This window comes from Muscardinus avellanarius (assembly GCF_963383645.1).
Source record: "Muscardinus avellanarius genome assembly, chromosome: 3".
NCBI lineage: Eukaryota > Metazoa > Chordata > Mammalia > Rodentia > Gliridae > Muscardinus > Muscardinus avellanarius.
Window position 1 is genome coordinate 8,684,207 of NC_137788.1, and position 26,734 is coordinate 8,710,940.

The following is a 26,734-nucleotide window of genomic DNA, read 5'->3' on the forward strand; positions in this document are numbered from 1 at the left end:
AGCCAGGAGCTTGGAGCAGCAGCCCCTCTTCCTCCTCAAAATCCAGTGGACTACTCCGCTCTACTTTCTAGACAGCTGCACCAGGACGCATGAGAAGATGTCTGTGCTACCCCCACTTGCTCCTGAGCGTCCCTGGACCCGCACGATGAGCAGGCCGGAGCCTTAGCTTCTACTCACTCTCATGAGGGTGACTATTTCATCCATGTACGGCCTGATGTGGCTCTTCACAAAGGACACCAACATCCCCAGCTGCTGGAACAGAAACTGAGAGACAGCGGTCAGCAGGTTGGCACCATGAAGAACGCAGAGCTCCAGGCCTCCCTCCCTCCAAGGAAATGGGTAAAGAAGAGGATGTTATCAGTTCCCACCCACCCCACGTAAAACATGCTCCAAGGACACAGATGAAAACCCTGGATGCTGACAGCGCTGGGGCTTTCTACGCCGGGTCAGCCTCTTGCTGCACGGCAGGGGCCTGGGGCCAGGCCAGCTGTTCTGAGCCACTTTTTCACTTATAAGCTTTATGACCTTCATTGGACTTTTCTGTGCCCTACCTCTTCAATGCAAAAATAGAGGTAACAGTACCTTTCTCATAACCTTGTTTTTGTTGTTTTACTTTGGTATTGAGGATTAGCCCCCGGGGCATTCTCCCTCTGAGCCACACACTTCCAGCCCCCTCCCCTTTTGTGTAGTACTGGGGATGGAACCCAGGGGCATTCTACCTCTGAGCTCTACTCCCAGCTCTTTTTTTTCTTATTCTTTATTTGGAGATAGGGTCTCTCTAAATTGTAGAGGGCCTCACTTAGTAGCTGAGGCTGGCCATGAACCTGTGATCCTCTTGTCTCAGCCTCCTAAGCACTGGGATTACAAGCATGAGCCACCACACCTGGCTTAACACCCAGCCCTCACCGGGCGTGGTGGCGCACACTTGTAACCCCGCGCTTGGGAGGCTGAGACAGGAGGATCGCGCAGGTTCGAAGCCAGCCTCTCTGGCTTAAGAGACCCTGTTTCCAAATAAAAATATAAAATAGGTCTGGGAGTGTAGCCCGGAGGTAGAAGGGTTCCATTCCTAGTACCACAAAAAAAAAAAAAAAAAAAAAAAGAAAAAACCACAGCAACCACCCAGCCCTTTTTTATTTTGAAACCAGAGTCTTGCTAAGTTGCTGAAAGTCTTGCTAAGTTTCTGAGGCTGGCCTTGAACCTGCGATCCTCCTGACTCGGCCTCCCAAGTATTGAGGTTACAGGTATGTGTCACAGAGCCTGGCTTCTCATAGACATGTTGTAAGTGTGACATGTGATAACACACGTAAAGCACTGAATAGGAACAGCACTGTCAGTGCTCAGTGAACATCAGCTAGCATTAAAGGACTTCTGGAGTCACTACACATTTTTATAATAGACCTGAGGCCGGGCGTGGTGGCGCACGCTTGTAATCCCAGCACTTGGGAGGCTAAGACAGGGGGATCGTGGTTTGCAGACAGTGTCAGCTACTTAGTGAGGCCCTTTGCAACTCAGTGAGACGCTGTTTCAAAATGAAGAATACAAAATAGGGCTAGGGGCGTCCTCTAAGGTAGAACGCCCCCGGTACTGCAAAAAAAAAAAAAAAAAAGAGGAACATGAAAATTTTAATCAACTACAGATGTACATTTTGTTTATTTGGCCCTAATTTATTGCCAATTACTTTCTAAAATAAAGTTAACACTTGATTATGGGCATTATAGCTCATTTATATTAACTGCCTCAATTAAGTCCATTAATTAGCAGTGTCTCTTAAGAAATTATGAGCCAAAATAGCAAGCGAATGGCAGCGAGGCTGGATACAGAGATTCTATTTGGGTTGGCACTCTGTAACTTAAGAACCGCTATCCACTAACTAACGCTGGGAATCAGGAGGGCTAAAGAGCTATCTTCATAGGGTAGTATTTTTAATTTTGTTATGATCTTCAGACAATGCTACATGTCAATATTAAATACTAAATCATATGCTAAGCCCTCCTACCCCCCAATTTTTATGGTTCTCCATGCCTTTAATTCTCTCCACTAACAAGGTCAATTTAGAACTAAACATTTATTTTCACGCCTAGTGATATTTTGAAGCTCAGGTCAATAAAATAAAATAAAGATAAATAAAAAGATAAACAAAAAGTATTGTATAAAATAGTGAGCCATCATTTCAGGCCTACTCTCATATGGACTTAGTGTAACTACCTGTGTGGCCTGGAAAAGTTTAAGCCAAGCGCTTAATTTCAAGTTCTCCTGAATCACTTGGCAGAAACAAAAATCACATTTACTCCTTTCTGGAGAGACGTAACTTCAGAGAAGCTGTTCTAGTACTCCTTCAGGAAAAGCCTAGCTGAATATGATATGAAGACCCAAATTACAAAACACACAGGAAGTGGGCCACACACGCGGCTCAGAAGAGAACAGGAACAGACCCACCCAGGACTTTATATATGGAAGCATTATTAAACGGAAAGTACACACTCTCATATACATGTCTAACCAGAATTCTAGAAAAAAAAAGTCTAGAAGGGTGGAAGAACAATGCTCAAAAAAAGATAATAGAAGATGGGCGTGGTGGTGCATGCCTGTAATCCTAGGACGCTGAGATAGGAGGATCATGGGTTTGAGGAGAACCCGGGCAACTTAGTGAGACCTGTTCAAAATAAAAAATAAAATTAAAAAAGGGCTCGGGGTGTAGCTCAGAGGTAGAATGCCTCTGGGTTCCCAGTGCCACAAAACAAAAAATGAAAGAAGATGATGGACGGGGATTTCTCAAGAGTTGGTAAAAGATTCAAGAGGCCCTGACTCTCACACAGGACAGACAAAGGAAATTCACAACTAGATACACAGCAGGGAGCTTCAGGACGATAAAAGCAGTGAGAAGGTCTGTAAAACCACCAGAGAAAGAGGGAGTTAGCCCGGCAGGCCCAGAGGCTGAGACAGGAGGATGGATTGGCAGGTTCGCGGCCAGCCTCAGCTATTTAGTGAGGCCCTCCGCAACTTAGCGAGGCCCTGTTTCAAAATAAAGAATAAAAAATAGGTCTGCAGGTATAGCCCAAGGTGGAATGCCCTTGGGTATTCAATCCCCAGTACCACAAAAAAAAAAAAAAAAAAAAAAAAAAAAAAAAAAAGACTTCTGGAAAAACAAGAGAGTTTACTTCAATGAATACTCACAAGAGGAATCTGCTTTAGGAGGAATATCCTCGGAGTAAGCTCTGAGCTTAAGGATGGAATGATCAGAAATGAAATCCCAAGTGTGAACAAATATAAAGAAAGACTGCAGAAAACAACAGTAGTAATGTTTAATTTGGTGGTTAAAAAAAAAAGTGGAATGTAACAAGACATGGCGACTGGCACGTGTGATCCCAGTACTTGGAGGCTGAGATGGGAGGACCAGTTGGGAGTAAAGCTCAAGAGACAGAATGCCCCTGGCTTCAGGCCCTAGTTCAAAAATGTGAATAAAAATAAAAAGAACTGAGAGCATGACTCAGAGGGAGAACCCCCTGCAGCTAATCCCCACGACCAAAAGAAGTGAAATGCTAGATGGCTGGATGATAACATATGAAAAAAGATGATTTGAGCAATTTTTTTAGTTTTTTATATTGTTCAGGGAAAGAATGGAGATACTAATTTTAGACTTTGTTAAATTAGGTAGACAAGTAAAAAAAAATTTTTTTTGGCACTGGGGATGGAACCCAGAGGCCTTTTAACTCCAAGTTACACCCCCAGTCCTATTTTTATTCTTTATCTGAAAAGGTCTCACTAAGTTGCAGAGGGCTTCACGATGTAGCTGAGGCTGGCTACAAACCTGCGATCCTCCTGTCTCGGCCTGCCAAAATTACAAACGTGCGCCACCACACTCAGCTCTGGCAAGTCAAAATTTTAGGGTGAAAAGATAAAGTTGGATCTATTCTTCATATTGGGACATATTCTGAAGGGCTTAAAGATCTAGAAAATGAAGCCAGTGAAGTATAAGAGAAACAGGTGAAGCCGGGCATGACGGCGCCCAACTGCCATCCCAGACTGACATCTCATCCCAGGGCTTCAGAGGCTGAGACGGGGATCACAGGTTCACGGCCAGCCTCGGCACTTAGCAAGGCCCTCAGCAACTGAGTGAGATTCTGGTTCAAAATAAAAGCTAAAATAAGGTTGGGGGGGTAGCTCAGAAGTAAAACACTTTCAGGTTCAATTCTTAGTACTGATTAAAAAATTGTTACCAAAATAAATAAATAAAAAGAAATTTAAAAAAGGGTTTCCAGGAACCCCAGTACCACCAAAAAAAAGAGAAAGGCTCAGAGGATACGAGGCTGTATCCTGAAATGGAAGAAGGCGGACAAGGACTGCAGGTGCCTGTAAGAGCTGGGAGAGCAGGAGCTGGACTTGCCCTGGGGCTTCCCGACAGGAACACTGCCCCCCCCCCCACCTAGAGAGCTTTGCGGGCTCCACAGCAACAAACCCGCACTGTGTTAAGTCGCTAAGTTTACGGTGACTGCTTACAGCAGCCACAGGAGGTCATGCAGGGAAGGGGGCGCATGGCACGGGACTGCACTGAATACGTCTTATTTTACAGTTGTGACTCTGAACTGTGTTAACGTCCTAGCAAAAAGACAAGTCAAAAATAAAAGTTAAAGTCAAGAGAACTCATTTCAGAATTAGAAATACAAACAAATGTTTAACTATAAGCCAGTCAGCTGCGTAAGTACTCAAAGAATACTTTGAGGGACTTTAAACACAGCATTTTAGTTGTGTATCCCTAGTGGGACACAGCCGAAGAACACCAACGGACTGCAAAACAAGTCTTACATCGTATCCGGCCATCTCCCCCCCCCTCCCAGTACCAATGGGAATTACATCCTCAGTCCTTTTTTTTAATTAATTAATTAATTTGTTTATTTATTTATTGTGGGTCTGAGGATGGAGCCCAGAGGCATTCAACCTCCGAACTTCGCCCCCTGCCCTATATTTTAATCTTTATTGTGAACCCGGGTCTCACTGCGTTGCCGAGGGCCTCACTAAGTAGCTGAGGCCGTCCGCAAACCGCGATCCTCCGGTCTCAGCCTCCTGAACACTGGGATTACAAGCGTGCGCCACCGCGCCCGGCTCCTCAGTCCTTTTTTATGTTTTTATCATTGCTACAGGATAAATGACCTGTACACAAACAAGTCATAAAAAAGCAGAGGAAGAAGGGAACGAAGGAGTTATATTAAATAAATGACAGCTGTAGATTTTCTTTGAATTCTGATTTGAATAAAGCAAGTGTAAAAAGACATTTCTAAAACAAGAAAATCTTAAGAACTGATATTAGTAATATTAAGAAACTACTCTAAATTTTGTAGGCCTTATAACTGTGTATAGTTCCATGGGGCAAAGTACTGGGGAAATAACATAGTATCTGAAATTAAAATACTCCATTAAAAAAACATCTGTGTGTTTAGGAGGGTAACAGCTAAACCAAATTGACAAAATGCTAATAACTATCAATTTGCATAGGAAATCTAAGGTTGTCTACTTTTGTTCATAATTGAAATAATTCCATTATAAAATGTCTTAAGGGCCATAGAGTAGAAGGCAAAAGATAAAAAAGAAAAGCTCAATCAAGCTCAAAGAAAGAAAAGAGAAAGAAATAAACAGATGAAGCAGGACAAACAAAAACAAGAGCACTAAGTAAGATGGTGGAAATAAACCCACGCGTCCGCAATCACAATCACAATAAAGGCGAGTGGACCGGCGCTTGTAATCCCGGTACTTGGGAGGCTGAGACAGGAGGATCCAGGTTCGAGGCCAGCCTCAGCTACTTAGTGAGGCACTCTGTGACTTAGTGAGACCCTGTTTCAAAATAAAGAATAAAAAATTGGGCTGGGGATATAGCTCGGAGGTAGAATGCCCCTGGGTTCAATTCCCAGGACTACAAAAAAAAAAAAAAAAAAAAAAAAAAGAACCAATCTTTTTTTTTTTTTTTTTTTTTTTGGTGGTACTGGGGTTCCTGGAAGCCCTTCTACCTCTGGGCTACACTCCCAGACCTATTTTTAAATTTTTTTTAAATTTGGAAATAGGGTCTCTTAAGCCAGCGCGCGCGGCTGGCTTCGAACCAGTGCGATCCTCCTGTCTCTGCCTCCCAAGCGCGGGGATGACAAGCGTGCGCCACCACGCCCGGCTAGAACCAATCTTAAACAAAGTCACAAGACAGTTAAAAATAAATGGCTAAGAAAAGATACCTCCAAAAAGAGTTGGGAGAGCTATATTATTATCAGGCAAAATAAATTTTAAGGTTATTTATTTATCTTTTTTGCAGCACTAGGGATGGAACCCAGGGGCATTCTATCTCCAAGCTACACTTCCAGCCCTATTTTTTATTTTTTACTTTGAAATAGGGTCTCACTGAGTTGCCAAGGGCCTCGCTGAGTAGCTGAGGCTGTCTGTGAACTGCGATCCTCCTGTCTCTGCCTCCCGAATGCTGGGATTACAAGTGTGTGCCACCACGCCCAACTATCTTAAATAATACCTTAAAGCTGGGTGTGTGTGGTGGCGCACGCTGTAATCCCAGCACTGAAGAGGCAGAGACCAGAGGATCGTGGTTCGCAGACAGCCTCAGCTACTTAGCGAGGCCCTTCACAACTCAGTGAGACCCTGATTCAAAAATTAAAAAAAACTAAAAAGTAGGGCTGAGGGTGTAGCTTGGAGGTAGAATGCCCCTGGGTTCCATCCCAGGTACCAAAAAAAAAAAAAAAAAGTCAACTCATAATGATGAAAGACCCAATTTACCAGGAAGATATGATTTTAAATTTGCGTTCATCTAATAATACAACCTAAATATACATAAGACAGAATTGACTAAACTATAAGAAATTAATAAATGCACCATTAAAGGAGATTTTAAACTTTCTTCTTAGTATATGATAACAACAGAAAATAAGGATTCAAAGACTTGAACACAAAGTAATAAATTCAAACTAATGACATATGTACAACCCTATGGGTAACATTAGCAAATCCACAACCTTCTCAAGCATATGGGAAACTTGGGAAAACCAACTCAGCACCATCAAGACCAGTAAGGCAGTTTCAGCAAACATTAAAGAATCATAAACATAATGCAATTAAGTTAGAAATCACTATCCAAAGGAGAAATTTAAAACCTTCTAGGGTTTCCAAGTAAAATATCCACTTCTTCTGAACTCAAGGGTCAAAGAAGAAATCTCAGAAGATAATTTATTTCTGAACAATAATGAAAATACATTAGCATTCAGCAATGAAAGAGCGATGAACTGGTAGACGTTACATCGAGGAGCCTCACAACACTGTGTTAGATGAAAGGAGCGCGACACAAAGACCACATCTTCTCTGAGACCAATTGAGTGAAATGTCCTGCAAGGCCCCCAGGGCAGAGTGCACCAGTGGTTGCCTGGGGATGGCTTAGGAAGGGAAATGACTGTCAATGAGCACGAAGCTTCTGTCGCAGTACTGAACATCTTCTAAATTTGGACTATTGGTGATAATTGGTCAACTCTATAAATCTATTAAACACCAATGAATTTTATACTTAAGGGTAAATTTTGTGTCATATAAATTTGACCTCAATAACATTTTTTGTTTTTGTGTGGTACCAGGAATTGAACCAAGGGGCACTGGACCTCCTACCTGTATACCCTTCGTCGTCAGTCTTTTTTCTTTCTTACTTTGAAACAGGGCCTCACTAGGCTGCTGAGAGCCTTGCTAAGTTGTTGAAGCTGTCCTGGAATCTGAGATCCTCCCAAGTTCTAGGATTACAGGCATGCACCACCATGATCGGATTGTCAATAACGTTTAAACAGTTTAAACGTTTTTGGGAATGCAGTGAAGTAATCTTTGGAGCAAACTTTACAGCCTCAACAGATAACATTAGAAAAGAAAGACTGAGCTGGTGTAGTGGCACAAGTCTATAATGCATAGAGGGGGAGGCTGAGACAAGTTCAAGGCCGACCTCAACAACACGGTGACACTCTCAGCAACCTAGTGAGACTGTTTACAAACAAAAATACAGAAAGGCTGAAGGCATAGCTCAGAGGTAGAATGCCTCTGGGTTCCATCGCCAGGAGGCACCCTCCCCGCCACACACACAAGGTTCGCAATTAATGACTTATAATTCCAGCACAAAATACTTAAAAAAAAAAAAAAAGCAGAAAAAAGCCAGATGTAATGGCTATACTCCCAGACCTATTTTATACTTTATTTGGAAACAGGGTCTCACTAAGTTGCTGAGAGCCTCACTCAGTAGCTGAGGCTGGCTTCGAACCTGTGCGATCCTCCTGTCTCAGCCTCCCAAGCGCGGGGATTACAAGCGTGCGCCACCACGCCTGGCTAGTAACTGATTTTTTATGCAAGGATTATCAATGAACACTAAAACTGGGTGCAGGTAGCTGAGGAAACGCATAGCCACATCTCAAAGTGTAACCCACAGATTAATAACAAAGGAAAAACGGTAACTTTTCAGTGGAGGAATCTGGTCAAACACAGGGTCAACAGCAATGGGACAAACTGACATTATGAGCCAGTAAGAAGAAAGCGACTTCACCTATGTAGTATTTTCATTAAAAATGTGAGACTTAAGCCTGTTTGTGAAGAAGCATCCAGAAATCCAGACACGAAACATTTTGATTGGACTGAACTCCTGATTACTGAAAACAACCAATCCGTGCCTCTTAGCTCTCCTGGGAGACGCCAGGAAAGTGTGAGCCGACGTTCACTGGGTGCTAAACAGTGGCTCAGCACCGAGAGGCAGAGGCCCCGAAGGACGTCTGCGCATGCGTGGCGTGGTGGAGAGCAGCGAGGACCTGAGTTTCATATACTTACTTCCCGGATGGCCCCGTCGCAGACCCGAATGACGTTGAGGAATGTGGGCATGACCTGGGGCAGGAACTGCACGCACTTGAGCCCCAGGGACTTGAAGATGAAGGTGATGGCCTGCACAACCATGGTGTGGTGGTGAGAGAGCGACTGGTCTCGGAAGATCCGCATCAGGGCCACCATGGACACGGCTGGGTAGAACTCGTCCAGAGGCAGGTTGCCCATGTTGACCAGCATCTCACTGGTGCTGTAGTCGGCTAGGACAAATGACACAGAGCACGAGCTACTCGTGACAAGACTCTGGTTAATGGCAGACCCAGGTCTCCTCAAAGACACCATCAGCATTCATACTGTGTTCTCTGGTATGCTTCAACGCCACTGGGAGTACTGGGTCTGTTAGAAACTGATGAATAGGCCCACCGCCAGGGACTAAACAGATTTTGGCTTTTCTATTACCCAAACCACCAAAGCCGGAGACAGTCCATGACGGCTTTTCTTTAAACTGTATGTTTAACTTAGCTCTTTACTATTAGAGTTCACCGCTTCGGAGCTAAAACCATCAATAAAAATAATTACTCCTCCATACGAAAGTAAAGGGGATTAAATTAAGCAAACATCTGTTCTACAGCTGCCTGATCCCAGCAGGCAAATGCTCCCTGCCCTGAACAACAAAGGCCTCAAGGGCACTGAGAAGGGTGTTAACACGCGGAGCGATCAAGAGACTGGCCGACCGGCGCTGCCCAGTGAGGCGGAGCCCGGGGCAGACACGGCTCAGGCTCTGCTCTGGCTGACCCCGCTGACAGCATGACACAAAGGGTGTGCTTCTCGACTACCCGAAGGAAGGAGGAGTTGGAAGTGATATGATCCCACCTACAGAGCTTAGAAATAAACAGTTTTGGAAAATAAAATTCTGCTGGCATGGCTGAGACAGCCATTGTTGAACCTATATTTTCAGAACGAGGCCTGCTCTGGTGGATAGTGGTCAAAATGGAAACTCTCCTGCATCCTATCCCCATTCCCAGTCTCTCAGGCTATTTATCAGAGTCGACAAGACACTAGGGCCAGGCTCTAGAGGGATAAAAGTACCTGGACTTTTCTGGGGTTTTTTGGGCAGGCAGTGGGGGTGGGGGGTTGGAGATTCTTTCAACCCAGGGCATCCTATCTCTAAGCTACATTTCTAGCCCTATTTTATTTTTTCTTTTCAAACAGGTTCTTGCTAAGTAGCTGAGGCTGGCCTTGAGCCTGCGACCCTCCTGTCTCAGTCTCCCAAGCACTGGGGGTCACAGGAGTGTGCCGTATCACCCGGCTCAGGCCCGGATAGCTGATTGCTACTAGTTTCACTAAACTGTTGGGGTTCTCACGAGGCAGCTGAGGCTGGCCAGTGTGCGACCCTCCTGTCTCAGCCTCCCAGGCACCGGGGTCACAGGTGCACCGCCGCACCCAGCTCGGCCTGGATTCCTGATTGTTACTAGTTCTTCTTTTCCTCAAGCCTCGCCTCAGATTTCCTTATCAATTTTTGTTGATTGAACCTTGAGGCATTTGACCTCCAAGCTATACCCCCAGACCAATTTTATTTCTTATTTGGAAACAGGGTCTCACTGGGTCGCTGAGAATCTCATTAAGTTGCTGAGGCTGGATCTGAACCTGTGATCCCGGTCTCAGCCTCCCAAGCACTAGGATTACTAACATGTGCCCCCACGCCCACTTCCTTATCAATTATAAAAGGGAGAAGGAAGTCTACCCTCTTCCCCCGTGGGTGCCATGGCAATGAAGAACCTCTAAGAGATGCTAACAAGGAGTGAGATGAAGAGGCAAAGCGGCGACAGTTCCCCCCTCGCTGGCACCAAGAGGACCGCAGACTTGACCTGGCTACGTCAGTTCACCACTGACGAGAGAGGTGGGCAGATGTGAGGACTCCAGCCACACTAGGAGTAGCATCCCTGGTGGGAGTCAGGAGGAAACTCCGACCTTTTCATCCAGCCAACAGCCTTAATGTCAGTGATCTGGCCCAAGAGCACTGCTAACACGGCCAGTGAGGGCTTTGAGTAGGAACTCGGCACGTCCCTCATGGTTCCGCCTACTTACAGGAATCCTGACTTGACTTGGATTCTGACAGGCTGACGGCTGACGCGTCCCGGGACTGGTCAATCATGCCGATGTTCACTTTGTGCTTGTAGGGATCCAAAGCCCCTAAGAGGCCTAAGACGCGGATAGCCTGAGTGGGAGACGGAAAGAAAATACTCATCACAAACTCGGACTGCAACAGCTTTTGTGGCTTCCTCTGGAGTCGCCAAGACCCCGTTCATACTCAGTGACCAGGTACATGAACAGAACAGAGGGCAGAACGTCTGGTCATGCAGAGCACATCAACCTACAACCTTCTCTTCCTCCTCATCCCAGCAACGTCGCTGAAGACCAAGTACCCACGTGCCCTACCTCTCTCCGCGTGCCCTGGTTCTGCTCTGTCTTCAGGAAGTTCAGCAGCACCTCAAGTAAGGTGGGGTACTTCCTGTAGGGCTCCACCACGTAGCCAGTGCTGGCCACCAGCTGCCCCAGGGTCCACAGAGCCACCTGGATGGGCAGAGGAACGCAGGGTCCGTTGGCCAGTGTGAGGGAAAGGAAGGCGTAGTTGTATTCATTACATCAAGACTGTCAGAAGCTGTTGTGAGGAGTTCCCAGAAAAGACACTGAACAGAAATCCCGAGAGTTAGGAAGCCGGGCGCAGTGGCGCACGCTTGTAATCCCTCAACTTGGCAGGCTAAGACAGGAGGAGCGCAGGTTCGTGGCCACCCTCAGCTTCTCAGTGAAGCCCTCTGCAACTTAGTGAGATCCTGTTTCAAAATAAAGAAAAAAAAAAATAGGGCTGGAAGTGTAGCTTAGAGGTAGAATGGCTCTGGGTTCATTCCCCAGTTTCACAAAAAAAAAAAAAAAAAAAAAAAAAAAAAGAAATCCTGAGAGTTAGGAAATAAAAACAAGGGTGATTAAGTGCAAACCTAAAACAATCACTGGATCAAAAGACAAAGGATACGCTCACCTTCCTCAAAGGAAACACAAAGTTCTTTCATATCCCAAGTGAATAACAAGAGCTTCAAAAGGAAATTAAGATCGGCCTGAGCTTTAGTCTTGTCTAATCACCACAAATGACAGGGAGGATGAGCTGAAGTGGTCTGTCCTCATGGCTTGTGGCAAGGGTTTCTTTTTCCCTCAGTAGCTGAGGCCTGATAATCTGCACTTTCCTTGGTAGAGAGGAAATGGCAGTGCTCAGCCACGACACTTACTGAATGTGACTCCAGGTCAGGATGACAGCTAATCGCAGGTCCCAGACTTCCTTCTTCTAACTCATTCAACAAGTACCACTGAGCATCTACTATGTGTCAAGCTCTGTGCTAGGCACTGCTTGGGGACCGGAATGTGGCTAAAGAGAAACAAGGTCCCTGGCCCCAGGGTCCTTCCTGCTCAGTCAGGGAGCAGTGGTCCTCACCTGCCTTTTGGCCAACAGAGAGGAATCCTGGAGCATGTCCATGATGATAATGAAAAGTTCATCAACCCATTTTCTCATTTCTAGGCCACTAACCTGCAAAATAAAAAAGAAATCACGACATTAAGAAGTATTGTGGAGGCCAGGCATGGTGGCGTACGCTTGTAATCCCCGTACTTGGGAGGTTAAGACAGGAGGATTGTGGGTACGAGGACAGCCTCAGTTACTTAGTGAGGCCCTCTGCAACTTAGTGAGACCTTGTTTCAAAATAAAGAATAAAGAAAACTAGGGCCGGGGTTATAGCTCAGAGGTAGAATGCCCATGGGTCCCATCCTCAGTACATCAACAACAACAAAAGTATTTTGGAGCCTGGCAAAGAGAGTGGTGTCCATCTGTAATCCCAGCAACTACGGAGGCTGAGGCAGGAAGGACACAAGTTTGAGGCCAGCCTCAGCAACGTACCAAGGCTCAGCAACGTAGGGTAACCCTGTTCCAAAATAAAAAAGGTATTTGGATTTCCTCATAGGTTAAAGAGTTTCTTTCCGCCAGGCGTGGGGGCGCATGCTTGTAATCCCAGCATTCGGGAGGCTGAGACACGCGGATCCAGGTTCTTGGACAGCCTCAATTACTTAGTGAGGCCCTTTGCAACTCAGTGAGACCCTGTTTATAAATAAAGAATAAAAAATAGGGCTGGGGGTGTCACTCAGAGGTAGAATGCTCCTGAGTTCCATCCCTAGTACCGCAAAAAAAAAAAAAAAAAAAAAAAAAAAATTTTCTTTTCACACTGAACAGCGGCCGTACCTACCTGAGCCAGTTCACCTATTGTGGCCAAGACATTATTGATCACACCGGGATTCGGATCAGGGTCTGGATCTTTCAGTTTCAATATTAAAGCCTATGGAAAGCATGAGGAAGTGAATACAGATTAGAATCTAGAAGAAACCTTTCCTTTACACAAAGAGACCTCACTCAAAAGACCACCTCGGTCACAAGCAAACACTGTGAATTCAGGATTTCTCTGGAACGCAGATTCCCAAACTTTCCTCCATACTCACAAGAGCCTGACATCTGAGCCGGGAAGCACCGTGGCCTCGGGACATTCCCGTGCCCTCTCAGGTGCACCTCTGTACTCATCTGTCCCGATGCACGTGCTATAAAAATGGCACAGCTCTAACATGTTCAGATTTGAGGGTTGGTTTTAAAGCTCATTCTCCTCCCTTTTGGGGGAACTATTTAATGCTGCTATCTACCTACTTCTCCCTTCCAAACACATCTGATGATTGCGTAAGACAGCATATCTTGTCTCTTACCAGAAGAGCATTTTTCTGCAACTGCTGAAATTCGTGGTATTCTATAGCAAAGGTGACTGATGTGGCCCTTGGTCCCAAGCCCGGGACCACAGAAATGAGTTATTTTGTTCAATATATCAGTGAACACAGAAACACTCCCTTCTCCTAACACGCCGAGAGAAGACCCCGGGGGTGAAGTGCAGTCTGGCATCTACTGTGCATTACCTTGAGAATAGGCTCCATGTAGGGACGGATCAGTCGGGGGGCATTAGAGACCAGGTGCCCCAGCATGCGGGCACTCTGCTCCTTGATTCTTCCAATGCCACTGTGCTCCAGCTCTGTCAAAATCTGAATGAAAAAAAGGCTCACTGTGGCACAGGACATTCAGAGAGAAACTGTGTATCAACAGAGAAAATGCGGCAGGGATCTAGGGGAAGGAATCCAGCCTCCATGGCAGATTAAGTTACTGCTAAGTCCTAACAAGCAAAGGACATTTCCATAGCTAGCCCAACAGCCTTGGATACGGCTGTGACTGAAAACAAACGCTGCCCCTCTCCATCTATTACGGCACCCTGAGCTCCCACAGTCTTCTAGAAAGCATGGCCTTTAACCGCGCAGCACAGGAAGAGAGCTGTGACTGGGATTTGTGACTGGGATCAAAACTCTTTGTCCCGACAGCAGTTCAGTGTAAATAATGACAAAGGAATCAAAGAAGTCAGAACAGTTGTGAAGCTGAAAAAGATGCTGATACTCTAGCTATTTTGGGCACATCTAGATAAAACCCAAGAGTTAGGGATTATAACAACAGGAGTGAACAGAAAGAGCATGTTTGTTCTGATGTCCTTAAAACACCAGTGCATCAGCACATTATGCTCATGGTGATACGGGGGTAGATGGATTGAAATAAACCGACTTGTGGATGTCAGAAGGACATCTCTGAGGAGCAAGGAAAGTGAATACCATGAAGAACGGTCACTCAGCTGACCAGAGAAGAGGACGCGATGGGATCATTCATTGGTCTTAGGTCACAGATGATAACTGATTTTCTGGGTCCCCCAGAGAGTCTTGAAAGGTACCCCAGGGAGCAGTGCAGGCCAGACCAGAGCCAAGGGGCAGCACAGACCCTGACAGCAACGACTAATGCCCACCCGACGGCCAACACCTCGAGAAGTGGCCACGGCCCTTACAAATGCGGGCGCATGTACAATTTGGGAAAATCTGTGGCAAAGTTAACAAAGCCTTCAAAAATGTTTTTGTAGGTTCAAGGGCTAAATTTAGGAGATGGTAAATTCATTCAATGGAGTTTCACATGCTCCAAATCAGAAAAAATGAGATGGCCTGAGAGTGAGTGTCAGTTTCAGAAAGACAGGGGCCATGCCTGGTTTGTCCATTAGTATGTTTCCAGCACCCAGGAGCCCTTGGAACATAGAAAGTGCTCAAAAATCTTGTCTGAAAGCCTGGCGTGGTGGCGCACGCTTGTAATCCCCGCTCTTGGGAGGCTGAGACAGGAGGATCGCACAGGTTCAAAGCCAGCCTCAGCTACTGAGTGAGGCTCTCAGCAACTTAGTGAGACTCTGTTTCCAAATAAAATATAAAATAGGTCTGGGAGTATAGCCAGGGGTTGAAAAGCCCCTGGATTACACCCCCCAGTACCACACACACAAAAAAAAAACCCCAAAACCAAAACCAAAAATCTTGTCTGAATGAATAACATACTGATATCTGGTTAAGAGGTACGGGGGTAGCGCACACCCATAATCTCAAGTGTCTTAAGAGATGGCGGCAGGAAGACGTCACATTCAAGGCCAGCCTGGCAATTTAGTAAGGTCCTGAATCAAACTCAAAATCGAAAGGGCTGGGATATAGTTTAATGGTAGAGCACCTGCCTAGCATGTGCAAGGCCCTGGGTTCAATTTCTAGTACAGCAAAAAAATAAGGGGGATGGGAAATTTCTATAAGCCCCCTTTCAAACTTATTAGCACAATTTCAACTGATAAGCTCAATGATGATATATATTTTTTTCTTTTCAAAGCCTTAGGTGTCTTAAAAAGACTTAAAATGATAGGTCTTCCGAGCCAGGCACACGCTTGTAATCCCAGCATTCAGGAGGCTGAGACCAGAGGATCACGGTTCACAGGCAGCCTCAGCTACTTAGCGAGGCCCTCCACAACTCAATGAGACCCTGTTTCGAAATAAAAAAATAAAAAATTGGGCAGGGGGTATAGGTCAAATGCCTCTGGGTTCCATCCCCAGACCCGCAAAAAAAAAAAAAAAAAAAAAAAAAAGTCTTCCTAACATGGGCCAACAGCTAAAGGAATAAATTATTAGGTTAAAAACAAAAGTGCCGCCGGGCGTGGTGGTGCACGCTTGTAATCCCCGCACTTGGGAGGCAGAGACAGGAGAATCGCACAGGTTCGAAGCCAGCCGCGCGCGCTGGCTTAAGAGACCCTGTTTCCAAATAAAAATGTAAAAATAGGTCTGGGAGTGTAGCCCGGAGGTAGAAGGGCTTCCAGGAACCCCAGTACCACCAAAAAAAAAAAAAAAAAAAAAAGTGCCAACATAAACACAATTTTCTAACCTGTTGATTAATATAACTTATAATCAGTTTTTTTTTTTGTGTGTGTGTGATACTAGAGATTGAACCCAGAGGCATTCTACCTCTGAGGCACACTCCCCGTCCCAGCCCGATTTTGTTTTTTATTTGGAAACAAAGTCCTGCTAGGATGTTGAGAGCCTCACTAAATTGCTGAGGCTGGCTTCGAACCTATGATCCTCCTGTGTCAGCCTCCCAAGTACTGGGATTACAGGCATATGCCACCATGCCTGGCTCTAGTCACTTTTTTCTTTTGGTACTGGGGATGAAAAACAGCGGAATTCTACCTCTAAGTTATACCCCCAGCCCTATTTTTTATTTTGTTTTTTTTTGTTGTTGTTTTTTTTTGGTGGTTCTGGGGTTCCCGGAAACCCTTCTACCTCTGGGCTATACTCCAGACCTATTTTTATACTTTTTAAATTTAGAAACAGGGTCTCTTAAGCCAGAGCGGCTGGCTTCGAACCTGTGTGATCCTCCTGTCTCCGCCTCCCAAGCGCAGGGATTACAAGCCTGAGCCACCACGCCCGGCTTTATTCTTTATTTTGAAACAGGGTCTCACTGAGTTGCAAAGGGCCTCACTAAGTAGCCGAGGCTGTCATCGAATGGCGATCCTCCTGTCTCAGCCTCTCAAATGCTGGGATTACAAGCCACCACGTGCGCCACCATGCCCAGCATTCTAGCCACTTGAAAGTATGACAAATTGTGGATAAATGACATTACTCTTTAGTGACTTACATATATTAATGATTTTCTGTTTACGTTCTTTATATGTTAAGAAAAGCATACATTAAGCCGGGCATGGTGGTGCAAGTCAGAAAAAGCAGAGAGTGAATTGGGGACGAGGTGGAGGTGGGGGTATAGGAATTGACTGCTTGAGCCATAAAGACACTCAGAAAAGGCAAGTGAAGTAAACTGAGGCAGCCAGGCATGGTGGTGCGTGCCTATAATCCTAGTACTTGGGAGGCTGAGGCAGGATGATTACAGCTTCACAGCCAGCCTCAGCAACTTAACAAGGCTCTCAGGAACTCTGAGAAACTGTTTCCCAATAAAGTATAAAGCGGGGCATGGCGGCGCACGCTTGTGATCCTAGTACTTGGGAGGCTGAGACAGAAGGATCGAAGGTTCGCAGCCACCGTCAGCTACTTCATGAGGCCCTCCGCGACTTAGTGAGGCCGTTTCAAAATAAAGCATAAAATATAGGTATGAGGGTATAGCTTGGAGATAGAATGCCCCCAGGTTCAATGCCCAGTACCACAAAATCAAACAAATAAGTTGAGGCAGAAAGGACTGGACCAGGCACTGTTCCTAAGGAGGCCAGAGAAGTCACCTGGGTAGGTGAAGACACAAACCAAAGAGACAGGTTTCAGCAGGAACTGATATCCCACTGATCTAGCAGCAATGCCAACCTGAATCTCTTTTAAGCTATAATCCAAGCAGTGGTGAATCTTCTTTAAGAATGAAAGCCACAGACTCAGACCGAGGACAGTGACTACTGAAAAATTTTGGGAACCATGTGTTATTTTTGTTACATACAATGATTTTTTTTTTGTTTGACCTGGCATCAGCAAAAAAGGAGAGGACAGGGAGGTGCCAAAAGACTGAGACACCTGCAGCAGAGTGAGGGAGCAGAGGAAAAGGCCAAGAAAAGAGAGGGCTGCGACCAGGAGGCACCTCAGGGCCGCACTGACAAGCTGGCGGGCGGAAGAGCTGTCACCACAGAGCTGGGGACACATGGGCCCTTGGAGCCGACGTGGCTTTACCAGGCATCGCGGTCTTTCTCCGCCTTCCTTGTTTTCAGCTCCCTTCCTCAAGCAGCTCCCACCAGGAAGGGCTGCCCACCGCCGGTCTCCACGTCAGCATTACCTGGATGAGCATCTTTCGCAGGAAAGGCATGACGAAGGCCGGGTTCATGCTACTGAGTCGGCCCACAGTGCAGATGGCCAGCTCCCGGATCTCAAACACTTGGTCATTCAGGGCCACAAACAGGGCCTGCAAATTCTCTGCCTGGGCGAGGTGTGCGTCAAAGCGCTCATCCAGGGATGCCAAGACACAGTAGCGAATGTCGGGGTCTGCAAGAGCAATCGGGCCTTTGAACGCCTCTTCAGGATCCCGCCCTCCAGCTTTTCCCAGCTTCTACATCCACCGCCTTCACCCTAGGGGGAGGACTCCAGATACCTTCCTCTTATCTAACCTTCTGTCATTCGTTTCCCTACTCACAGGGGGAAAGGGAAAGGAATTAAAGACCATGTTACACCAAGCCTGATACCTTGCTAGAGAAACAGCTGAACATCACCATGTCTAGACTAAAGCTCTCTAGAGCGTCACATAATGAAACCGGCAGCTGCCCCAAGCTCCCGAGTCCCTCCCCCCGTGCTTCTCCATAAACGTTACCAGGATCCGTTATCCCAACCACCAGCAGCTTGCTGAGCACGTCGGCCACCACCTGCACTGCGGTCTGGCTAACCACATGAGCGTGGCCGCTGATGAGGTGGATCGAGGGCGTGAGCAGGCGCGAGCAGGTGCGCGCAGCCTCCATGCGGATCTCCTTGTGCTCGCTGTTCAGGAAGTGGTCCGCACAGTGGCGGACAAACTGGGTCAGGGAGTGGCCTGGGCACAAAGGCAGAGGAGGACAGATGAACACTGCTGCTCTGGACAAGTGTCTACAGTTTGCGAGCTGCATCCCACCTTGTGCCTACTCATTTCATGTTCAACAAGTTTTTTTTTGTTTTTTTTTGTTTTTTTTTTGCAGTATCGTGGATGGAACCCAGGGGCTTTCTACCTCTGAGCTACACCTCCAGCCCTATTTTTTATTCTTTGAGTCTCACTGAGTTGCAGAGGGCCTCACTAAGTAGCTGAGGCTGTCCGCGAACCACAATCCTCCTGTCTCAGCCTCCCAAATGCTAGGATTACAAGCGTGCGCCACCACGCCTGGCATCAACAAGGTATTGATCAAGGAAATATTGACTCAGAACTGCTGCAGAGGGGCCTTCAGTCAGCAGAAAGGCAGAAGAGGGTGGTGAAGGAGCAGGGAGACAAAAGAAAGGCACCCCCAACCTTCTCTATACTCTTATCAGGGAATAAAATACTTTTGTTTTATTCTGACGCAGACCCTTCCATTCCCAGAGGGTAGAGCAATCCTTGATCAAGTTTACCTTGCCTATTTTAGTTCCTAGATTTCAACACCAAAAATAGAGTTTGATATAGGCTGGGTTTAAACATAACCACTTTGTACTCATTAAAAATAACTTACATTTGGTGCTAATCACACGCATAGAGGGACTGCGGTAGGAAAACCCCAGTGGGCTCTCCGCTCCAGGGAGCAGGGTTAGGCTTTTTGTACTTGTTTTCCTGTAGCCTGATAAAACCTTATGTACACAGTCTTAAATTTCACATTTCCTCCTGAAGCACATCTCCCTTGGGTGAGAATGTGGGCTTATCTGCAGGTTAGAATTCCAATCTGGCCGGGCGTGGTGGTGCACGCTTGTAATCCCTGCGCTTGGGAGGCAGAGACAGGAGGATAGCGCAGGTTCGAAGCCAGCCGCGCGCACTGGCTTAGGAGACCCTGTTTCCAAATAAAAATGCAAAAATAGGTCTGGGAGTGTAGCCCGGAGGTAGAAGGGCTTCCAGGAACCCCAGTACCACCAAAAAAAAAAAAAAAGAATTCCAATCTGAACTACGCAGTAGAGCATTCTTGGAGAGTATACCCCCACAGGGCTGGAAGCACCCAAAAGCCCTGCTTAGACACTCCCAAGCATGAACGCCATCATGGCAACAGAGAAGTGGATAGGTGAAGGAACCCAACTCTGACTTATTCATCTCTGAAGCAGTATTTCCTTGTATCAATGCATACTTTTCCTGGACACCTCTGTTTCCTAAACCTAGAGTCCAGGACAAAGCAAACAGCAGGCAGCTGACACACAGCGAGTGGGGAGGAGGAGCTGCTACAGATCCAGCACGTGTCTGGAGGACCCGGCCGGGGCCAAGAGTCTGAGGCAACCCTGTCCCTCCCTCAAGGTCCCAGGCTGCTCCCTCCCTTGGCAAGAGCCACATCATTTCTCACCTTCAAATTCGAAGCTGCCCAGGGTGCGGAGGGCGAGCGTGATGCTGCCCACGTCGCTGGCCTCGGGGAGGGCAGTGAGGCCGGGAGAGGCCAGCTGGTGAGCCAGGCCCTTGGGCATGCCTGGGTGCCGCAGGGGCTTGTGCATGAGGACCAGGGACAGCATCTTCAGCAGCCCGTCCTGGATGTCCTTCTTTAGCTGCGGAATCTGGCGGCTCAGGTCGTAGAGCACGGCAGTGAGGGCGGGGCTGAGGGGAGGGGGCCAGGCGTGAGGGCCTTGGTGGGAACAAGCCAGGGATCAGGCCTGGCACTGCTTGGTCCCTACAGTAGAAAGGAGGCTATAGAACAGAGTAAGTGCGCTGAACTCTCTTAGCCTGGTCTCAGGTTTCACATTCTATAGGGTTGATTTCCTTTCTTTCTTTTTTTTTTTTGGTGGTACTGAGGATGGAACCCAGGGGCCTTCTACCTCTGGGCTACACTCCCAGACCTATTTTTTATATTTTATTTGGAAACAGGGTCTCTCTTTTGTGTGTTTGTGTGTGTGTGTGTGTGTGTGTGTCTGGGGATGGAACCCAGGGGCATTCGACCTCCAAGCTACACCCCCTGCCCCTATTTTTTATTCTTTATTTTGAAACCGGGTCTCACTGAGTTGCAGAGGGCCTCACTAAGTAGCTGAGGCTGTCCGTGAACCACGAACCTCCGGTCTCAGCCTCCTGATGGGATTACAAGCGCGTGCCACCACGCCCGGCTGGAAACAGGGTCTCTTAAGCCAGCTGAGGCTGGAACCTGCGTGATCCTCCTGTCTTTGCCTCCCAAGCGCAGGGATTACAAGCGTGTGCCACCACGCCCAGCTTGTAGGTTTCTGATTTATCACAAAACTTCTTAATATAATTCAGCCAGTAGAGAAGACCAAGTCTCAATAAACAAACTGGGTAGAAGACCAAGAACACTATCCTTATTTTTTTATGGAGCTTAGCCAATTGGCTTGATAAGAACATAAACAATAACTTATTGAGACTTCCTGTGTGCCAGGTCCAGTGCTAAGAATATTTCATGAACTCTTTAGTCCCTACAACCATCCTACGTAACAGGAACTGCTATTATATCTACTTTTTGGATCAAAACACCAAGGCTCAGAGAAGTTAATTAACTTAATCAAGATTGCATAACTAGCTAGGGATAAGATTAAGACTCAAAGTAGCCCGATTTTAGTCTGAGCTATCCTCAATAAAATGCGGGAGGAGAGTCAGGTATGCAAACCACCATGCCCGACTCTCCTCCCGCATCCAACCCCACAGTCCAGCCTGGCGCAGGCAGGACGGGCTTGGGTCCCCGCCCACCTCAGTCCCACCGCCAGCATGGGCTCCAGCAGCTCCTTGATGTCCTGCTGGATGCCGGGCCCCATCGCTCGCGCCAGCATGCTGACGCACGTGAACACTGTGGCATCCACCTGCATCGCCTTCTGCCTCCTGCAGAGAAGAGTGGCTGGTTAAGACGAAATGCTAATCTGTGACATCCCACCTCAAAAGCACTTGGGGCAAGGAGGGCGGGTCACTCATGCAGAACCACCACAGGTGGGTGTATGGGCTGTCGACTGCACAATTCTAGGGCTCCCACCACATGGTAGTCACTGCAGACTTGTAAATATAAAATGACATTCCAGCAGATGGCAGTAATGTGTCTTAAGCAAGGGGCTCCTCTTCTGAATTCACGCAGAGGCACCATATGGGTTGGGGGTGCTCATCAGGGTCCTGGTCTAGGAAGTAAACTGAGCAATGGAATCATGAGGGACCAGAGGATAGTACTGGCCATCGTATGGAAAGAAATTCTCCCAGTGATGAGAACGCTGGGCTTGGGAAAAAGCCGAGCTCATTAATTCACCAAAGTGATGTCCTCAATAGAGACACTGACTCTCTAGCCTTCACCTTGGCCTCTCAGTCTGGCAGGGTGTTAAACGTTTTTCTTGTATTTTATGCACTGGAAAGTTGAAAGTGATGGAATAACTTACTGAACTTTAATGATAAAGAAAAAAGTACAGTTAGGACCCTTCAGTAAGACTCCTTGCTTTAGTTATATCAAAATAAGACCTGAGTGCCAGGGAGAAGAGCAAAGCTAGATGATAGATAACTCAAACAGTAAAGCCGAAAACGTACATAACACGTTCTCAGGGTATTCAACCTCCTCAAATATTGACCCAAATGTTATTTCACTTGGAAAAGGCTAGAACTCAGCTAGCAAGGGCTGCTCTCCACACGCTCCGCAATCATGCATGGAACGGGCTAGAGTGCTGTGGAACGGGGACGAAGCACCCCGCTCTGCAGCCAAACGCAGCGGAGGCAAAGTGACAGCAGAGAAGCTTACTTGTGGGCAAAGTCTTTAGGGGGCAGGGCTGCTCGGATGATGTCCAGCACACGAGGCAAGTAGACCTTAAACTCGGATCTCACGGCCACGGAAAGCAGCCCCAGCGCCTGGAAGGCTGCCGTACGTTCCTTCTCCTTCTTGACACAGCTCAGGACGTGGTTCATGGTATCTTGGAGGTACTGGGTATCTGAGCACAGAAAAGACAAAGTCAAGGTCAGAGCTGGTGTGAATATCAAAATCAGAGTTCCCACAGAGTCCTCAAGTTTGACAATAAATTAGGAGCTGGGCTTGGGGCCCATGCCTGTAATCCTAGTCCTTGGGAGGCTAAGAAAGGAGGATCACAAGTTCGAGGACAGCATCAGCAAAGTAGCAAGACCATTTCCAAATTAAAAATAATAAGTAAGTAACTGGGGATGTAGCTCGGAGGGTGAATGCCCCTAAGTTCAATTTTCAGTGCACGCGCGCGCGTGCGCGCGCACACACACACACACACACACACACACACCACAGAGTAAATTAGGAAATCCTGTTAGAAAGATGTTAAGCATTTGGAGGGTTAGGGATGTCACTCAGTGGTAGAGAACTTGCCTAGAAGCCCTGAGTTTCCAAAAATGCAATCAAGAGGAAAAAAACAAGAATTTAGAGAATATACTTCAGAGGATATCTTATGCTTAATAATCACCCCTCTGATATATCTTTTGGAAATATTAGACCTGTAAGGTTTTTCCCCTTTAATTAAAAACAAAAAAAATACATTGTATCCAAAACAATATCACATAATTAATTCCATTAGTGTTACCTTTGAGGGACAGATTACATGTTCTATTTTTTAAAAATGTATTTTAATAAAAGAAATATAGTCAGGCATGATAGTGAATACTTGTAATCTCAGTACTTGGGAGGCTGAGACAGGAGGATTAAAGGTTCAAGCCTCAGCAAGTATTGAAACTCTCATCAACCTAGCGAGACCCTCTTTCAAAATAAAAATATGTCTGTAATCCTAGTCCTTGGGAGGCTAAGAAAGGAGGATCACAAGTTCGAGGACAGCATCAGCAAAGTAGCAAGACCATTTCCAAATTAAAAAAAAAAAAAATAAGTAAGTAGGTGGGGGTGTAAATCAGAAGTAGAATGCCCCTGGATTCCATCCCCAGTACCCCACACACAAAAAGAAAAAAGAAAAGGAAATATATGTCAAATCTTGTTTGAAAACAAAGAAGACACAAACTATGTTACATTCTAATGAAGTGTAAAGTAATACTGAATATTATTTTTGCAAGCAACAGACCATTCCATTCAACTCAGGCCTAGAAATCACTCTGCTATCACTTAAAGAGATTTTTGTTACAGTTATATTTAATAGAATAGTATTTTTTTGCAGCACTACAGATTGAATCCAGGGAGCATTCTACCTCTCAGATATATCCCCAGCCCTATTTTTTATTCTTTATTTTGAAACAGGGTCTCACTAAGTTGCAGAGGGCCTCACTAAGTAGCTGAGGCTGTCCTTGCACCAAGATCCAAGTATCTCAGCCTCCCAAGTACTGGGATTACAAATGTGTGCCACTACGCCCAGCTAGAATAAGATTTAATCTGTAATTCTGGAAAGTCACGTGTGTATTTTCATTACGTTGATATAAGCCAATGTGCAAGGGTAGGTGATTCTCAAGTAAATCAAGCTGAAGTGCTGTTCTCCTGGTTCTTGTTTCTCTGCTGGCCCTGAGTCTGAGCTCGAGGAGCCTTATATGATAGCAGAGAAGACAAGACCACGTATCTATTAGGAAGACACGGGTACTGAGAGCTACCAGAATCCCGCTTAGTGAGCCCAAAAAACATGTATACATTTCTGCATTTACTCTAGCAAGAAATGTCTTCTCTCATCTGTGTCCAGATGTCAAGGAAGCAGGCTGGACCTTGAAAACAGAAAGACCAAGGTGATAAACCTTAAAATTAGACCAAGCCAACGAGGGAAACTAGCTTTCACATATGAGGGCAGCAGTTAAGCAGGAAGTAAACTTAAATCAAGAGCGTAAGTTCCTTTTTATTATTTGTGGGGGGAGGGCTGGGGATGGAATGGAACCCAGGAACCTTCTACCTCTGGGCTACACTCCCACACCTATTTTATATTTTATTTGGAAACAGAGTCTCACTAAGTTGCTGAGAGCCTCACTAAGTAGCTGAGACTGGCTTCGAAACTGTGCGAACCTCCTGTCTCAGCCTCCCAAGTCCTGGGATTATAAGAGTGAGCCACCACACCTGGCTCTCCTTATTTATTTATTTATTTATTTGCACCACTAGAAATAGAACCCAGGGGCATTGTACCTCCGAGCTACACCCCTAGCCCTATTTTTTATTCTTTTTTTTTGAAACAGGGTCACACTGAGTTGCAGAGGGCCTCATTAAGTAGCTGAGGCTGTCTGCGAACTGCGATCCTCCGGTCTCAGCCTCCCAAATGCTGGGATTACAAGCGTGCGCCACCACGCCCGGCGCGGCTCTTCTTTTTTAGATTTAGTATCCCAAGAAATTAGGAATCTGACATGGAAGAGATTAAGACTGATCTTAAGGTGACTATTTTCGATATTCCTAGAGGTTATACCATAGAAAAATTCCAGCAATGATTTCCAAGCTACAAACAAGCTATGAACAAGTGGCACTTACACGAGGGGGCATGCACTGCCGAGGGCTGCCCAGGCTGAATTCTTCTGACAGAGTTTAGTATATTACTTAATAAAACAACAAACTCAAATCACAGGAATAAGCTCAGGGCCTCTGAGTCTCTGTACCTGCTAGACAGCCCCTGAAGGTATCAGGACAACTGCTTCCACAGTGCGCCAGACTTTGATCAATTTGGCCTACTTATTAGTTTCTTTTGATGGAGACTTTCAACCAAGATCATCTAAAGCTCTGCTGACCAAGAGCAAGCCTGGTCATTAAGAAACAGAAGAGTTTCTGAGCACTGAAAAACTAAGGGCGATTTATGGCCTATCATTCTCCCTGGGCCGGTGATTTCATGTGACTAATCATCCAGCCCTATCTAGGACGTGCAGCCTCTCACATGCAGCTGTTTAGCGCCTCACCAGCTGGACTCTGAGGCTTCCTCCGGCCCAGGTGGAGTGAGACAAACCTGTCGGGGAACACCGGCTGCGGAGGTCAGGCTAACCTTCCCCACGCTCCGGGCTCGCCTTTGGTTCTGAGTGCTCGTTGAGCACAGCGATGTGTACCACAGTGCTGTACAACGATATGGGGCCTCGTGCTCATCAAACAGGAGGCAAAAGCCGGGCATGGTGGGCACGCTCATCATCCCAGCATTCGGGAGACTGAGACAGGGGGATTGCGGTTCGCGGACAGCCTCGGCTACTTAGTGAGAACCTATTTCAAAATACAGAATAAAAAATAGGACAAGGGGTGTAGCTTGGAGGTAGAATGCCCCTGGGTTCCATCCCCAGACCCACAAGACAAAAACAGGAGGCAAAGTGCAGACACTAAATATGAACAAGCACCGGGGTCATATAACGAGTACCTCTCTACCTTATTTCCCAAATAGGTTTTGGGTAGCCCGAGGAAGCAGTAATAACAACGCTTTCCATTTATGGGGCTGGCTCTGCGCCCAGCACTGTCGCAGGTGCACAGGTGCTCATGCTGTTCCATTGGGAGACAAGAACTGCTACTGTTTTATAAGTCAGGAAGTGGAGGCCTTTAACTTCACAGTTAAAGACCAAGGCAGGCTTCATCCCAGGTCTGATGCCAAAGCTGAGGACTATCAGGGAAGAGGAAAAGAATGCTTCCTGGTGGAACAATCCAGGAAGGCTTCATGGGGAAGCCACTGTCCGAGTTGGGGAGATGCCATAGCCAAGAATTCACTGTCCACTGGAGGCAGATAAGAAATACGGGAGCCCATAATCTGTCACCTATGGGGCCCACTCTGAAACGTCAGTCATTTCTTCCTGAGAGGACCTTGGAGACAGAGCAGGACAGTCACCAAGCCCTCCGCCCCACAGACAGGCTGCTGCAGCACAGCGTCTACCTGAAACCGCCCTTTCTCTCTTAAGCCGACTCACGAACTTGTCGGTTCCCACACACGAGGGTCTGCTGGTCCTAGAACTGCCTCTCCGCCTGTGTATCCAATCATGCCTGCC

The 26,734-nt window shown here is 46.6% G+C and overlaps 1 protein-coding gene across 1 annotated transcript in view; it reads right to left on the reverse strand.

The window, feature by feature from the left end:
* The window catches only part of MTOR (mechanistic target of rapamycin kinase), a gene marked incomplete at both ends in the record, with an annotated part of 135,011 nt that overhangs the window by 98,209 nt on the left and 10,068 nt on the right, over positions 1-26,734 (reverse strand). The window contains 12 exons of the mRNA XM_080691283.1: positions 178-264; positions 8,830-9,080; positions 10,909-11,038; positions 11,260-11,394; positions 12,305-12,397; positions 13,107-13,196; positions 13,816-13,938; positions 18,047-18,252; positions 18,575-18,790; positions 20,244-20,488; positions 21,581-21,709; positions 22,602-22,788. Of these exons, the coding sequence (XP_080547409.1) occupies positions 178-264; positions 8,830-9,080; positions 10,909-11,038; positions 11,260-11,394; positions 12,305-12,397; positions 13,107-13,196; positions 13,816-13,938; positions 18,047-18,252; positions 18,575-18,790; positions 20,244-20,488; positions 21,581-21,709; positions 22,602-22,788 (1,892 nt within the window). The remainder of the gene's footprint in view (positions 1-177; positions 265-8,829; positions 9,081-10,908; positions 11,039-11,259; positions 11,395-12,304; positions 12,398-13,106; positions 13,197-13,815; positions 13,939-18,046; positions 18,253-18,574; positions 18,791-20,243; positions 20,489-21,580; positions 21,710-22,601; positions 22,789-26,734) is intronic.